This window comes from Macaca nemestrina, chromosome 14 (assembly GCF_043159975.1).
Source record: "Macaca nemestrina isolate mMacNem1 chromosome 14, mMacNem.hap1, whole genome shotgun sequence".
Classification (NCBI taxonomy): domain Eukaryota; kingdom Metazoa; phylum Chordata; class Mammalia; order Primates; family Cercopithecidae; genus Macaca; species Macaca nemestrina.
The window spans coordinates 110,947,276-110,960,974 of NC_092138.1; the positions used below are offsets into that span (position 1 = coordinate 110,947,276).

Here is a 13,699-nt window from a genome sequence, read left to right on the forward strand (position 1 = left end):
TCATAAAAGACACGCCGGAAAACCTGATTAGACTCAGGACATGCATGGAACAATTGTGCTTACCAGCTTGAGAGAAAGCTTCATGTAAAAATTGGAGAGATATGGGAAAAATAGAGAGAAAGAGAGAGAGAAAGAGAAAAAAAAAAAAACAAAAACAACACATCAGAAGAGGAGGAACTTGGTCAGTTCTGCCATATTACAATAACACACGTCTACCCGCTGATTTATACAAATGACTTGTAGCAGATCTGTGCAAAAGTTCACAAGAAGGGCTGCTCCCTAATGAAATTTTTCTTAGGCTCCACATTGCCAGAGCAAAGATCAGAGAGAAAAGGACGGTTTCTGTTACAGGCCTATACTGGCCACCTCAGCCTAGATGTAAACTAAAGGAAGCTTGTAGTTGGTGACACATAATGACTATCAAAGAAAAAATACAGGGCTGGGTGCTCACGCCTGTAATCCCAGCACTTTGGGAGGTCGAGGGTGATGGATCACCTGAGGTCGGGAGTTCGAGACCAGCCTGAACAACGTGGAAAAACCCCATCTCTACTAAAAATACAAAATTAGCCGGGCGTGGTGGTGCACACCTGTAATCCAAGCTACTTGGGAGGCTGAGGCAGGAGAATCGCTTGAACCCGGGAGGCGGAGGTTATGGTGAGCGGAGATCGCACCATTGCACTCCAGCCTAGGCAACGAGAGGGAAACTCCATCTCAAAAAAAAAAAAAGAAAAAGAAAAAATATAATCACACAACCTTTTTGGTCTCCAAATTTCCCATGGAAAGATTCACACAGACTAAAACAAGTCTGAACACCAATGACTTCCATGACAGGAAAGTAATATTTTAATATTAAGGAACTCTAATAAATATAAACATTGACATGAAGGCAAAGTCTGAAATGGGTAAATTGGTAACAAAGAGCGGACGAGCAGTTGCTCTAAGAAACTACCAGCAGGACCTGGAAAGACTCTTGCAGCCAGGCTAGAGGACAACGTTCTCTCCCCCGGAGAAGTGGGTATCACCCCTCGCTCCGTGGATGGTGTCTGCTGAGGCTTTCTGTGAAACTCTGAGCCCATTTGGAGAATTATCCACTGTGACTGCTCTTTTATCTTTTTATTTTTTTTTGAGACAGAGTCTCGCACTGTCGTCCAGGCTGGAGTGCAGTGGCGTGATCTTGGCTCACTGCCACCTCTGCCTTCCAGGTTCAAGCAATTTTCCTGCTTCAGCCTCCTGAGTAGCTGGGATTACAGGTGACTGCCACCAAGCCCAGCTAATTTTTTGAATTTTTAGTAGAGACAGGGTTTCCCCTTGTTGGTCAGGCTGGTCTCGAACTCCTGAACTCGTGATCCGCCCACCTCCCAAAGCGCTGGGATTACAGGGGTGAGCCACTGTGCCCGGCCATGACTGCTCTTTTTAAAGTATGTATTTACTTATCAATTTGCTGATTTTTGGTTTTGTTTTTGGAGACAGGGCAGGTTGTACAGTGGCACAATCTCAGCTCACTGAAGCCTCAACCTCTAGGGCTCAAGTGATCCTCGCACCTCAGTCTCTTGGTACATACAGGAGGCGGCACTACAGGTGCGTGCCACCACGTCTGGCTACGTTTTGTATTTTTTGGTAGAGGTGGGGGTTTCACCATGTTGCTCAGGTTGATATCAAACTCCTGGGCTCAAATGATCCACCCACCCCAGCCTTCCAAAGTGCTGGGATTACAGGTGTGAGCCACCACACGCGGCCTAAAAAACTAATTCTTAATTTGAGATTGATTCAAAGTTGACGCTTCTTTGTAAATAAAAAATGACCTTTTAAATAAATTGTCGCTATATAGAAACATGAGATTTTACAGGAAAGAAACAGAAAGATAAACTTTGGCAGGGGGAAAATGGTACATACAGTCACATTCCTGACTGTCTGACATAGGCAGTCTACAGAGATTCCAGCCCACCTGTGAACTTGAGCATAAATCTACTGATCACAACTGGAATTCATCGTACGCACAGACAAGACTTATGGTGCACAGCAGAAAACTCCAAATATCTTTCCTACAAGGCACACTACCATATACAGATATTTTCTCACACATTATTGTCTAAACATTGCTAATTCAAAGAACTAACATTTCAACTAGATACACTATTTGCTCTCTACTCGGCTACTTTCATTATGCAAAGTTACATATTCTTTCTTAAGCATTCCACAGAGTTCTCACCTCAAAATATTGTATAGAGGAAGATTATAACACTTCATAGTAAAAATGAGTCATTAGGATTGAACATAGATTCCCCATTGAATAAGAAATACCAAATTCTCAGACAAATTCCATTTTATTTGTGACGGATGATCTATTAATACGAGAAGTGCCATCACAGTACGTGGAATTTCTTTTTAATCATTCTATACTGGTTTTCAGTCTTAAGTTGTAAGCCAGCCAATTAGAATTTCTCTTAAAATTAGAAAGCGAAATCACTGGCTAAAATAATAATTTTGAAGATTTCATTAAGTGCATTGCTAGACACCTGAAGAATTAAAAAGCTGTCAGTTTCAGGCGACAGTTAAAGAGCCGTGGGAGCCACAAGCGTCAATAACACATGGGGAACGCAGCCCGGGCGGGGCCCATGTGTTATTGGACAGTCACAGGACTAACCTCAAGTACAAAGAAAGGGGACAGTGAAAAATCAATATATAGATACATAGAGAGAAGCAAAATCATTTTACTGTGCTAGGAAATCGCTCACGCTTCCTTGATTTGTTTGTTTGTTCTCCGAGCTTTAGGGCATAACTCCCTTATGGATCCATTTGTTACAAACATGGATATGGGTGACTGAGCTACACTGCCGTCTGTAAGAGCGCCACTCTCCCGTGACCACGCACTGCAGCTGTGTTTTTATGCGTGAAATTCTGCGGTAAAGTCATACTCAATGATATCTCAGACGGCAGTCACAGTCCCTTTAAAGATTTTTACCAGAACTAGAATGAAAAGAGAAAAACAAAAAAACAAGCTCAGCTCACCACTGTTATTAGAAAGTTTGCTTCCTTTATTCATGCAAGCTTTTTCGGATAAAGTTGCCTGTGGTTGAATTTACACGATTAGGCTTTTTTCTTTTTTTTTTTTTTCCTGGTATCCAGTTCTCTCAATTAAGAATTTCATTTGGTAGTGTGGAAGCATAACAGAGTGCCTCTGGGTCCCCAGTCTTGGTGCTGTGAATGGGGTTAGTGGCTGTGCCATGACTGTATGACCTGGCCATCACAGGTGAACTTACAACATAGTCCCTAGCCTCAAAGGCATACGTGGGTTTCCCTATCGTCCTCTTCATGAGTTCTTTGTGAAAACAGAAAGACTGAGTCTGAGTCTGCCAATAACCAGCAAGAGAACAAGATAAAATAAATAAAATTAAAGTAATCATAAGACTTTCACATATGACAAACAACTGGTAAGGATTTTCAAAATTTTTTGGTCAACTTTGATGGTATTTTTCCATACAATGAACTCTAAAATATGAAAAACGTATGTCCATATTTTAGATATAGAAGTCTCTTGCGCAGGCCAGAAAATGAAATCTTAATTTAAGCAATAAAATTCCCCTTTGTAGATTGCAAACTGAGAACATACTATCTAGTTTCATTTTTCTTCAACTTACGTAAAAATGAAATAATGGTTAATGCTCTGGCGGCATCTTTAAAAATATTCAGTGAAACAAAATTCCCTTACAAATGTCAACAGCTTACAACAAATAACATTTTATCCTGTTTAATGATTTGGAAACAAAATCAGTTATGCTGAGATATGTTTGCATGGGATTTATATACTCTGATAATAGAAACAAATTATTGACATCTGAATCTGAAAGCTGCAAAACATGATCAATTAAAAGACATAATAAAATCACAGATTTGTTATTCTCTCAGGAACTTTTTCTAGTTAAATTATCATTGGCATAATAGTGTTAAGTTACAAAGCAGAATAAATGAGAAGGTAGGAAGGGCTGTACCATTTTGGTCATGGAACCTGTCAGTCCTGCCATGGATGTCCCATGCAAGTTCCATGTTGAGACTGTTTAAAAATGAAATATATTTCTCCAAACTTTAGATTTGTTTTTTGAGCTTGTGCTTCCTCTTTTTTGCATTGCTGTGTCCTACAGGAAGGAACATTAATTCTGACCCTAAGAACAGATTGACCAAAAGTGAGGGAAGCAAAACTTTTTCTCTATTTCTTTTTTTTTTTTTTTCGAGATGGAGTCTTGCTCTGTCGCCCAGGCTGGAGTGCAGTGGCCGGATCTCAGCTCACTGCAAGCTCCGCCCCCCGAGTTCACGCCATTCTCCTGCCTCAGCCTCCCGTGTAGCTGGGACTACAGGCGCCCGCCACCTCGCCTGGCTAGTTTTTTGTATTTTTTAGTAGAGACGGGGTTTCACGTGTTAGCCAGGATGGTCTCGATCTCCTGACCTCGTGATCCGCCCGTCTTGGCCTCCCAAAGTGCTGGGATTACAGGCTTGAGCCACCGCGCCCAGCCCTTTCTTCTCTGTATTTCTTTACAATTGCTTCTAGTGGGTATATGTATATGGTTTAACCCCAGGAAAATAAACTCATCATTTGGGAAATTTTTTTTAGCAAAGATTTGCTGAGTACAGGCTTGAGGAGTAAGAAATAAAATTCATATCCCTGATTATGGTAAAACAGAGATTTTCCTTTAAATCATCAAAGGAACCAGTTTCCCATACCCATTTCACTGTTTTAAGTGTTAATTCTTTTTTAAAAAATTTTATTTTTATTATTTTTTTTTATTTTTAGATGGAGTCTCACTCTGTTACCCAGGCTGGAGTGCAGTGGCCCGATCTTGGCTCACTGCAACCTCTGCCTCCTGGGTTCAAGCGATTCTCCTGCCTCAGCCTCCCAAGTAGCTGGGATTACAGGTGTGCATCACCATGCCCAGCTAAGTTTTGTATTTTTAGTAGAGATGGGGTTTCACCATGTTGGTCAGGCTGGTCTCAAATTCCTGACCTCGTGATCCACCCACCTCGGCCTCCCAAAGTGCTGTCATTACAGGTGTGCGCCACAGCACCCAGCCTATCTTTTTCTAACCATCCTTTTCTTACATTTATTGATTACTGAATTCTTTGGTCTTTTTCTAAATATTTAGAGAATACCATGAACCACAGATTCACAAACCATTTTCGGCCAACAGACTGCGTAATGTTAAGAGAAAACTGGAATAGACACATAAACAAATGGTAAACAATCATGAATATTCATCATGAGAGTCCAAAAAAATACAGAGATAATATATAAATATAACACATGAGTGCTTGGTAAAGCGGCAGAGATGGGTTAACTGACAGTTCATATGAATCTTTCAGTCTAGCAAAAACACCTTTGTCTTGGAAATTCTTGGATTAACAATGAGTGGAGTTCTAAACGCCAGCATCGTTGAGCCAAGAAGCTGCAGATTCCTCAAGTCCTAATTATACAGCTCAGCTCAATCCGTCATCCACTTTTGAAGCTGTACTCTGCCTTCCACCAACCAATGTGTACTCTGCCTTCACATCTTTAGGAAATTACATTTCTAATTCTTAACCCGATATGATAGATAGCACTAAAGCAAGATAATTCTACCAACTATAAATCCGAGAATCTCATATTAAAGGAACTCTGCATATAAGGAAATATTGTTTCGTCCCCTATTTTTTTTTTTTTTTTTGAGGCGGAGTCTTCACTCTGTCGCCCAGACTGGAGTGCAGTGGCACCATCTCGGCTCACTGCAAGCTCCGCCTCCCAGGTTCGCGCCATTCTCCTGCCTCAGCCTCCCGAGTAGCTGGGACTACAGGCGCCCGCCACCGCGCCCGGCTAATTTTTTGTATTTTAGTAGAGACGGGGTTTCACCGTGTTAGCCAGGATGGTCTCAATCTCCTGACCTCGTGATCCGCCCGCCTCGGCCTCCCAAAGTGCAGGGATTACAGGCGTGAGCCACCGCGCCCGGCCTCGTCCCCTATTTTTAAAAAGTATTGATAATAACCTTGCTATCAATTATGTATTTACATTATTTTATTTTATTTTATTTTTGGAGAAAGGGTCTAACTCTGTTGCCCGGGCTAGAGTGCAGTGGTATATGTCGGTTTACTGCAACCTTTGCCTCCTGGGCTCCAGCAATTCTCCCATCTCAGCTTCCCAAGTAGCTAGGACTACAGGCACATGCCACCAGGCCTGGCTATTATTTTTGTTTTTTTCTTGAGACGGAGTCTTGCTCTGTTGCCCAGGCTGGAGTGCAATGGCGCCATCTCAGCTCACTGCAACCTCCACTTCCCAGGTTGAACCGAGTCTCCTGCCTCAGTCTCCCGAGTAGCTGAGATTACAGGTGCCCGCCTGTAATTAGCCGGACGTTAACATGTCCGGCTAATTTTTGTATTTTTAGTAGAGACGGGGTTTCACCATGTTGGTCAGGCTGGTCTTGAACTCCTGACCTCAGGTGATCCACCTGCCTTGGCCTCCCAAAGTGCTGGGATTACAAGCATGAGCTACTGCACCAGGCCTCTTTTTTACACAGTGTAGTTTTTGTGGAAATATGATTATCAGGTTAACAATGACTACTGTTATTCTTTTCCTGGTAACCAGCTGTTAATTCCAAGTCTAAGAAGGACATCTCTTCTCTAGTTAATTAGCTGTAGTTTAGAATCTTTTCCCATGCCAATGTGTCAGGTGGCACTCAAGAAAGGCTGGTATCCACCTCTGGCTTTGGGGCACTACCAGGTACTATTTGGAAAGAAGTAACCCAACTGTCAGTTGACTGGAGAGTCCAGAATGGAAAAGTAAAACTTAACGTTTGTACAATAAAGCATTCCACTACAACTATATTGCAACTCCCACAGGGCAGGAGTTCAGAAAAAAAGGAGCAAACCTTACTGGATATGTTAACGCTGCTGGGATTACAGGAGAGGGCCACCGGGCCCGGTCTAAAGATCTGTTTACTCTTATATTCATTATAAAAGATATTTGGGGAAGGCTTAGACTAGACTGGCCGTTGAGAATTATTTGGGAATCTACACATTGCTTTATGCCAATCTTTCTCTATAAACGAAACTTGTATCTACATTGGATGGCTGCATCAATTCCATTATCTCTGGGATGTAAGCACATCAATCTTAATGAGGACAGCGAACTTCAATCTTAATAACATCCACTTATGAGACAACATAGTAGTTTCTCCCTGAATGTGGATGTCACAGAATCTCAGACTCTAATCAGACTCCCCGGATCTAAATCCGACTCTGTATCTTCCCACCTTCAACTTTTTATACCTCATTTTCCTTAGCAGTGAAATAAGGAAATATGAGTACTACCTGGGCTGCATAGGGTGGCTGGAAAAAAGTAAATGGGCACATAGAACAGAGCTTTGTACGCAGTAAGCGCTCAGTGAGTGTCAGCTGCTTTTATTGTTTCATCCTTTAAAGAGAAATCCTGCATCAGGCCTCTTCCAATCAACAGATATTTTATCAACATCTTATAATCTCACTAAAATAGCGAATGAAACCACTGTGACTTATGACTCTCCACCTTTCAACCCTGAGGCGTAGCTCAGGCAAGTATCTTCATTACACTCACATTGCTTCAGTAATTATTAAGGCAATATTTTCTGACTTATACAGTCACTTCCAATTCCTCATCTCATAGGTTGCTAGTTTTATGTTTTCATTATTTATTTACTTTTTTTTTTTAGAGATGGGGTCTGACTATGTTGTCCTGGCTGGTCTTGAACTCCTGAGCTCAAATGATCTTCCTGCCTCGGCCTCCCAAAATGCTAGGATTACAGGCATGAGACACTGCGCTTATCCTATTTATTTTTATATATATATATTTTTAAGAGATGGGGGTCTCACCATGTTGTCCAAGCTGGTTTTGAACTCCTGAGCTCAAGCAATCCTCCTGCTTTGGCTTCCCAAAGTGCTAGGATTATAGGTGTGAGCCATCACGCCCAGCCTCAGGTCACTAGTTTCATAAATGAAATCTAAGTTTCTTTTTTTGGTAAAATAAAGGTAAAAAATGCATGACTTGGATGCTTTAAAGAGGAAGCGGGGTAAAGTCCTTCCAAAATGTACCAGAAACAAACAGAAAAAAGGCTGAGCGCAGTGGCTCACACCTGTAATCCCAGCACGTTGGAAGGCCGAGGCGGGCGGATCACAAGGTCAAGAGATCGTGACCATCCTGGCCAACATGGCGAAATGCCGTCTCTACTAAAAATACAAAAATTAGCTGGGCGTGGTGGCGTATGCCTGTAATCCCAGCTAATCGGGAGGCTGAGGCAGCAGAATCGCTTAAACCTGCAAGGTGGAGGTTGCAGTGAGCCGAGATCATGCCACTGCACTCCAGTCTGGTGACAGAGCGAGATTCTGTCTCAAAAATAAATAAATAAATAAATAAATAAATAAATAAATAAATAAATAAATAATAATTTAAAAAAAAAAAGAAAGAAACAGAAAGAACTCTGGGCTGCCTGTTTCTCCTTTCTTCCAACCATCCTGCTTCCTTCTTTCTTTCCTCCTCTTTCCTCTTTCTGGCTTTTCTTTCTAGCTATAATGGTTTTTTTTTTTTTTTAAACTTTTTTATATGTTATGGGAAAACACAATGGATTCATTCACAAACAAAATTAGTTATGCAGAACCAAACATGCAACAAAAGCACGCCAGAGAGACAGGATTCCGGAGCAGAACTTACCCCACGCTTTAGGCTCCTGAAGCAGTGGATTTTGGGTTTGGAGGTCATGAACTCGTTGAAGCGGTGGGAGAGGGGTTCCTTTTGCTGCTTGGGAGACTGGGGGCCGTTGGGAACAGCAGAGGGTGAGGCAGAGGCAGGAGGGGGAGGGGGAGGCTGATGGGGGGATGTTAAAAGGGACATAAGCTACATGTAAGAGATGGAGCCGTGACAGAGTAAAAATCAGAAACAAGAAGACACAAAACAAAAATAAGCATCAAATAATATTTGAAATCCAACGCAAGTAAAACACAAACAATTAAATTTTAGGCCATGGTCCAAAAGAAAACATGTAGGAGGTGGTTAAATGAAGAATATGATGAGAGTTGGGAGGTTTAGTAAGTAATGCGACGGAAGAGCAAGAAATACCTGACAAGAAGCTCGTGCAGACTTTCCCATGCAAACTACAGCTCTAGTTAGTTATTCTAAACCAGCTTAAGCCAGAGGGTAAATATTTCTACATCACCTAAACTGACATAGCTTGATGGGAGAAAATGAAAGACCTTCAAGGCTAAGGTTGTGGAAACAGCAGTCTGTTCAAATTAATAAATAGGAAGTCATTCTGAAGTTAAAGCAGTAATGTTGCCTTGATCATATTCTACGTCCCCAGGTTAATGCTGCCATGCACCTATGTGTCACACTATGAAGAAAATGAAAATGTTCATGGATACACATGTTAACATGAATTCAAAACCAAGTTATTGACATGGTAACAATTTCCAGTAGATGTGTGGATAAAGTGTTACAGGAATTTCGCACTACATCCTCTCTCCCAGCCAAGGTAACCAGCAGTCTAGGAGAGGAAGGAGGGAAAGGCATGAGGCGAAATGGTGGAGAGGTCAGTACTCTGTTAGTGTGGGTGTCACGGTACGAGGATAATGCATCTGAAATAAGACACAGGGCCATGGCAAAGATACCACCACGAAAAAGAAATACTGTCTCAACATAAAGTAGCACACTAGCTTTTTCTTTTGCATTCTGAAACTACAGGTTTAAGGTCTTAGCTTTTCTAAGACTAAAAGATCAAGTCAAAATCTCCACGCCTTAGAAAACTTGTTTCACGCGCCAACCATCAGTACCTTATTTTTTTTGATGAATGGCCATAACTTTCCTTTGGATTTGCCACCAAATTTGAGGTCTGGTTTGCCTTCTCCTCTGGAATTTGAAAGGCTGTTATCTGACACAGTGCGCTTCATTGGCTGAGTGTAATCCTCAAATTCAATGTCTCCAGGAGGCTCAAACCCTGATTTATAAGCTTCTATTACCAGCTGTGAATCCTGAAATTATACCCACAAGCATATAAATACATTCAGAAGCATGCGAACACTTTTAAAACAATGAATTATGATGACCTCATACAGATGATAACTAACAAAATTGTACTGATTGATAATAACTTTTTTCCTAGTAGCTTTTTTTTTTTTTTTTTTTTTTTTTTTTGAGACAGAGTCTCACTCTGTCACCCAGGCTGGAGTGCAGTGGTGTCATCTCGCCTTACTGCAACCTCCGTCTCCCTGCCTCAGCCTCCCGAGTAGCGATTCTCCTGCCTCAGCCTCCCGAGTAGCTGGGATTACAGGTGTGCGCCACCACGCTCAGCTAAGTTTTGTATTTTTAGTAGAGATAGGGTTTCGCCATGTTGGCCAGGTTGGTCTCAAATTCTTGACCTCAGGTGATCCGCCCGCCTCGGCTTCCCAAAGTGCTGGGATTACAGGCGTGAGTCACCACAGCTGGCCAGCTTTTTTCATTCTTCTCAGAAGCCATCATTTGAGCTTTTCATTTGAGCTTTTAGAATTTAGAACTATTGTTTTCTGATTTTTTTTGGTTATTTGTTTTTGAGACAGAGTTTCACTCTGTCACTCAGGCTGGAGTGCAGTGATGTGATCTTGGCTCACTGCAACCCCTGCCTCCAGAATTCCAGCAATTCTCGTGCCTCAGCCTCCCAAGTAGCTGGGACTACAGGGATGCACCACCACACCCAGCTAATTTTTGTATTTTTAGTAGAGATGGGGTTTCGCCATGTTGGCCAGGATGGTCTTGAACTCCTGGCATCAAATGATCCACCCTCCTCGGCCTCCCAAAGTGCTGGGAGTCACAATGTGAGCCACCGTGTCCGGCCAGCAGCATAACTTTTATGTTAAATATTTGTGTCTTCAAATTAACAGTAAAAGCCTCTGCTGGTGTTCTAGTTGATATTTTTATTGAGAGAAATAGGTCTCTAGGAATTCAGATGGATAACACTGCCCTGAAGCAGTATTCTCAACCAGAGAAGATTTTGCCCTCCCAGGAGACATGTGGCAATGTGTGGAGACATTTTGATTGTCACAACTCGGGGAGTGCTACTGGCCTCTGCTGGGTAGAGGCCAGAGATGCTGCTAAACATCCTGAAATGCCTCCAGCAAGAAAAATGATCTGGCGTAAGATAATGTCAAAAGTGCCTGAAGAAACCCTGTTTTGGCCGAGTGCAGTGGTTCACACTTGTAATCCCAACACTTTGGGAGGCTGAGGCAGGTGGATCACCTGAGGTCAGGAGTTCGATATCAGCCTGGCCAATATGGTGAAACCCTGTCTCTACTAAAAATACAAAAAACTGTCCGGGAGTGGTGGCACACACTTGTAGTCCCAGTTACTCAGGAGGCTGAGGCAGAAGAATCGCTTGAACCCAGGAGGTGGAGGTTGCAGTGAGCTGAGATCACGCCACTGCACTCCAGCCTGGGCAACAGAGCGAGACTCCATCTCAAAAAGAAAAAAAAAAAGACAAAGAGAAAGAAACTCTGTCTTAGAGGAAACAAAGCCTTTACCTTTTTCCAGGAAATATTTCAATTCAATTCTGTCTTGTCTCGGACAATTTACCACTTAAATGTGTTTTCCAAAAAAGGAATTATGCAGCTAAATCCAAGACACAGAGCCCGTGTGACCACTGAAAGCAACTACCCACCATGGGATGATTACATGAGGTCATATGGAAAGGGGGCGGGGAAAATAATGGATAATGGATCTGCAAATAATTATCAATGAAGCCCAAATGGCAATACTTACATTTTTCTGATCAATTGATTCGGCTGCTTTTACTATTCCATCCAGGCACTTCCCAATGATTGGGATCACCTGCCGATCAACCTCTGCATATGTCTTCATGGACTCTCCAATTCTCACAATCCTCCTTTCCTCCATCTCTTGGATTTTCTGCAACATTAGATTTTGTATAAAATAAGTTTGGTCCATTATTATTAAATGAAGCTGTTTTTCGGCAGCATTGTTACCTCTAACAAGTTCTCTAAGGAAAAAATGGGTTAGAGTTAGAGCGGCCATAAGTATATGGAGCCTCCATATTACCCAGCTGTACACTTATTTTATAAACTGCTAGACATGTTAAGCTGCCCAAATATATGCTTTGCACAATTCCATTCTAATTTTAGTAAGAATGCCAAACTCAATAGTTTTTTTTTGTTTGTTTTTCTTTTTGTTTTTTTGAGACGGAGTTTTGCTCTTGTCGCCCAGGCTGGAGTGCAGTGGCACAATCTTGGCTCACTGCAACCTCTGCCTCCTGTGTTCACGCCATTCTCCTGCCTCAGCCTCCCGAGTAGCTGGGATTACAGGTCCCCACCACCACACCTGGCTAATTTTTTGTATTTTTAGTAGAGACGGGGTTTTGACATGTTGGCCAGGCTGGTCTCCAACTCCTTACCTCAGGTATCAACCCACCTAGGCCTCCAAAGTGTTGGGATTACAGGCTTGAGCCACCACACCTGGCCAATAGTTTTATTATTAACACTATTTGTAATCTACCTCAAACATTTTCTCCATCTTTAATCTACCACTTTACCTTTTACCAAAAGCACAGTATTTACTTAACTGTCTCAACCCAATACAGATTGGTATACCTTCCAACTATAATTTAGAAGGACTTGTTTGCTGTGTGTGTAGACACCAAGAAGCAAATATTTATTATTTTTTTTCTACAATTGGACTCAAAGTTGCAAAAGATCTGTAAAATGGAAGAACATATGTCTATCTTTTCTCATACCATTTTTGACAACCTAACATGAGCAAAAGAAAACAATCCAAAAGAAAGAACTGTCGTTTGTTCAAATCCTACAACTCTGTGAATGCTGCTTTGACTTCTATAGTTAAGTTGGCATTTTTATAACCATAATCATCCCTTTAGCAAAGAGAGTATTAATGAGAGAATCATAGTTTAAGACTGACAAATAGGCGTGGTGGCTCATGCCTGTAATCCCAGCACTTTGGGAGGCCAAGGCGGGCAGATCACCTGAGGTCAGGAGTTCGCGACCAGACTGGCCAACATGGTGAAACCCTGTCTCTACTAAAAATACAAAAAAAGTAGCTGGGTATGGTGGCAGGTGCCTGTAATCCCAGCTACTCTGGAGGCTGAGGCAGGAGAATCGCTGGAACCCGGGAGGCGAATGTTGCAGTGAGCTGAGACTGTGCCACTGCATTCCAGCCTGGGCGACAGAGCGAGACCCCGTCTCAAAAGAAGAAAAAAGAAAAAAGACTGACAAATAATTGGCTGCAGGTGCAAACTATGGAAGTTTGCAAAGTTTACTGATTAATCTTGAGATGATTATATTTCATTCATATTGCTAGTCAATGCTTGATCTAGATGCCTTAAAAAATGATTTATCATGCCGATAATCCTAGCACTTTGCGAGGCCAAGGCTGGAGAATTGCTTGAGTCCAGGAATTTGAGGCCATCCTGGGCAACACAGCAAGACCCTATCTCTACAAAAATTTAAAAATTAGCAGGGCACGGTGGTGCATGCCTATAGTTCCATCTACTTAGGAGGCTGAAGTTGAAGGATCCCTTGATCCCTTGAGCCCAGGAGTTCAAAGCTACAGTGGGTCGTGATTGTGCACTGCACTCCAGCCTGGGCAACAGAGTGAGACTGTCTAAAAAAAAAAAAAAAAAAAAAAAAAGGGCCGGGTGCAGTGGCTCAGGTCTGT

At 42.1% G+C, this 13,699-nt stretch overlaps 1 protein-coding gene across 23 annotated transcripts in view; it reads right to left on the minus strand.

The window, feature by feature from the left end:
• LOC105464027 (formin binding protein 1) overlaps positions 1-13,699 on the minus strand; it is a 161,959-nt gene that overhangs the window by 28,526 nt on the left and 119,734 nt on the right. For 8 of the 23 annotated variants that reach the window (XR_011612885.1, XR_976633.2, XR_976632.2 and 5 more), the window contains exons 8-12: positions 11,774-11,920; positions 9,817-10,014; positions 8,702-8,884; positions 3,261-3,350; positions 64-78 (exon numbers count right to left, since the gene is read on the minus strand). Coding sequence is in view for 20 of the 23 variants with exons in the window: in XM_011711619.2 (XP_011709921.1) it covers positions 64-78; positions 3,261-3,350; positions 8,702-8,884; positions 9,817-10,014; positions 11,774-11,920 (633 nt within the window). In the remaining 3 variants the exon portion in view is untranslated. The remainder of the gene's footprint in view (positions 1-63; positions 79-3,260; positions 3,351-8,701; positions 8,885-9,816; positions 10,015-11,773; positions 11,921-13,699) is intronic. The other 15 variants (XM_011711626.2, XM_011711625.2, XM_011711624.2 and 12 more) reach the window with 9 other exon arrangements.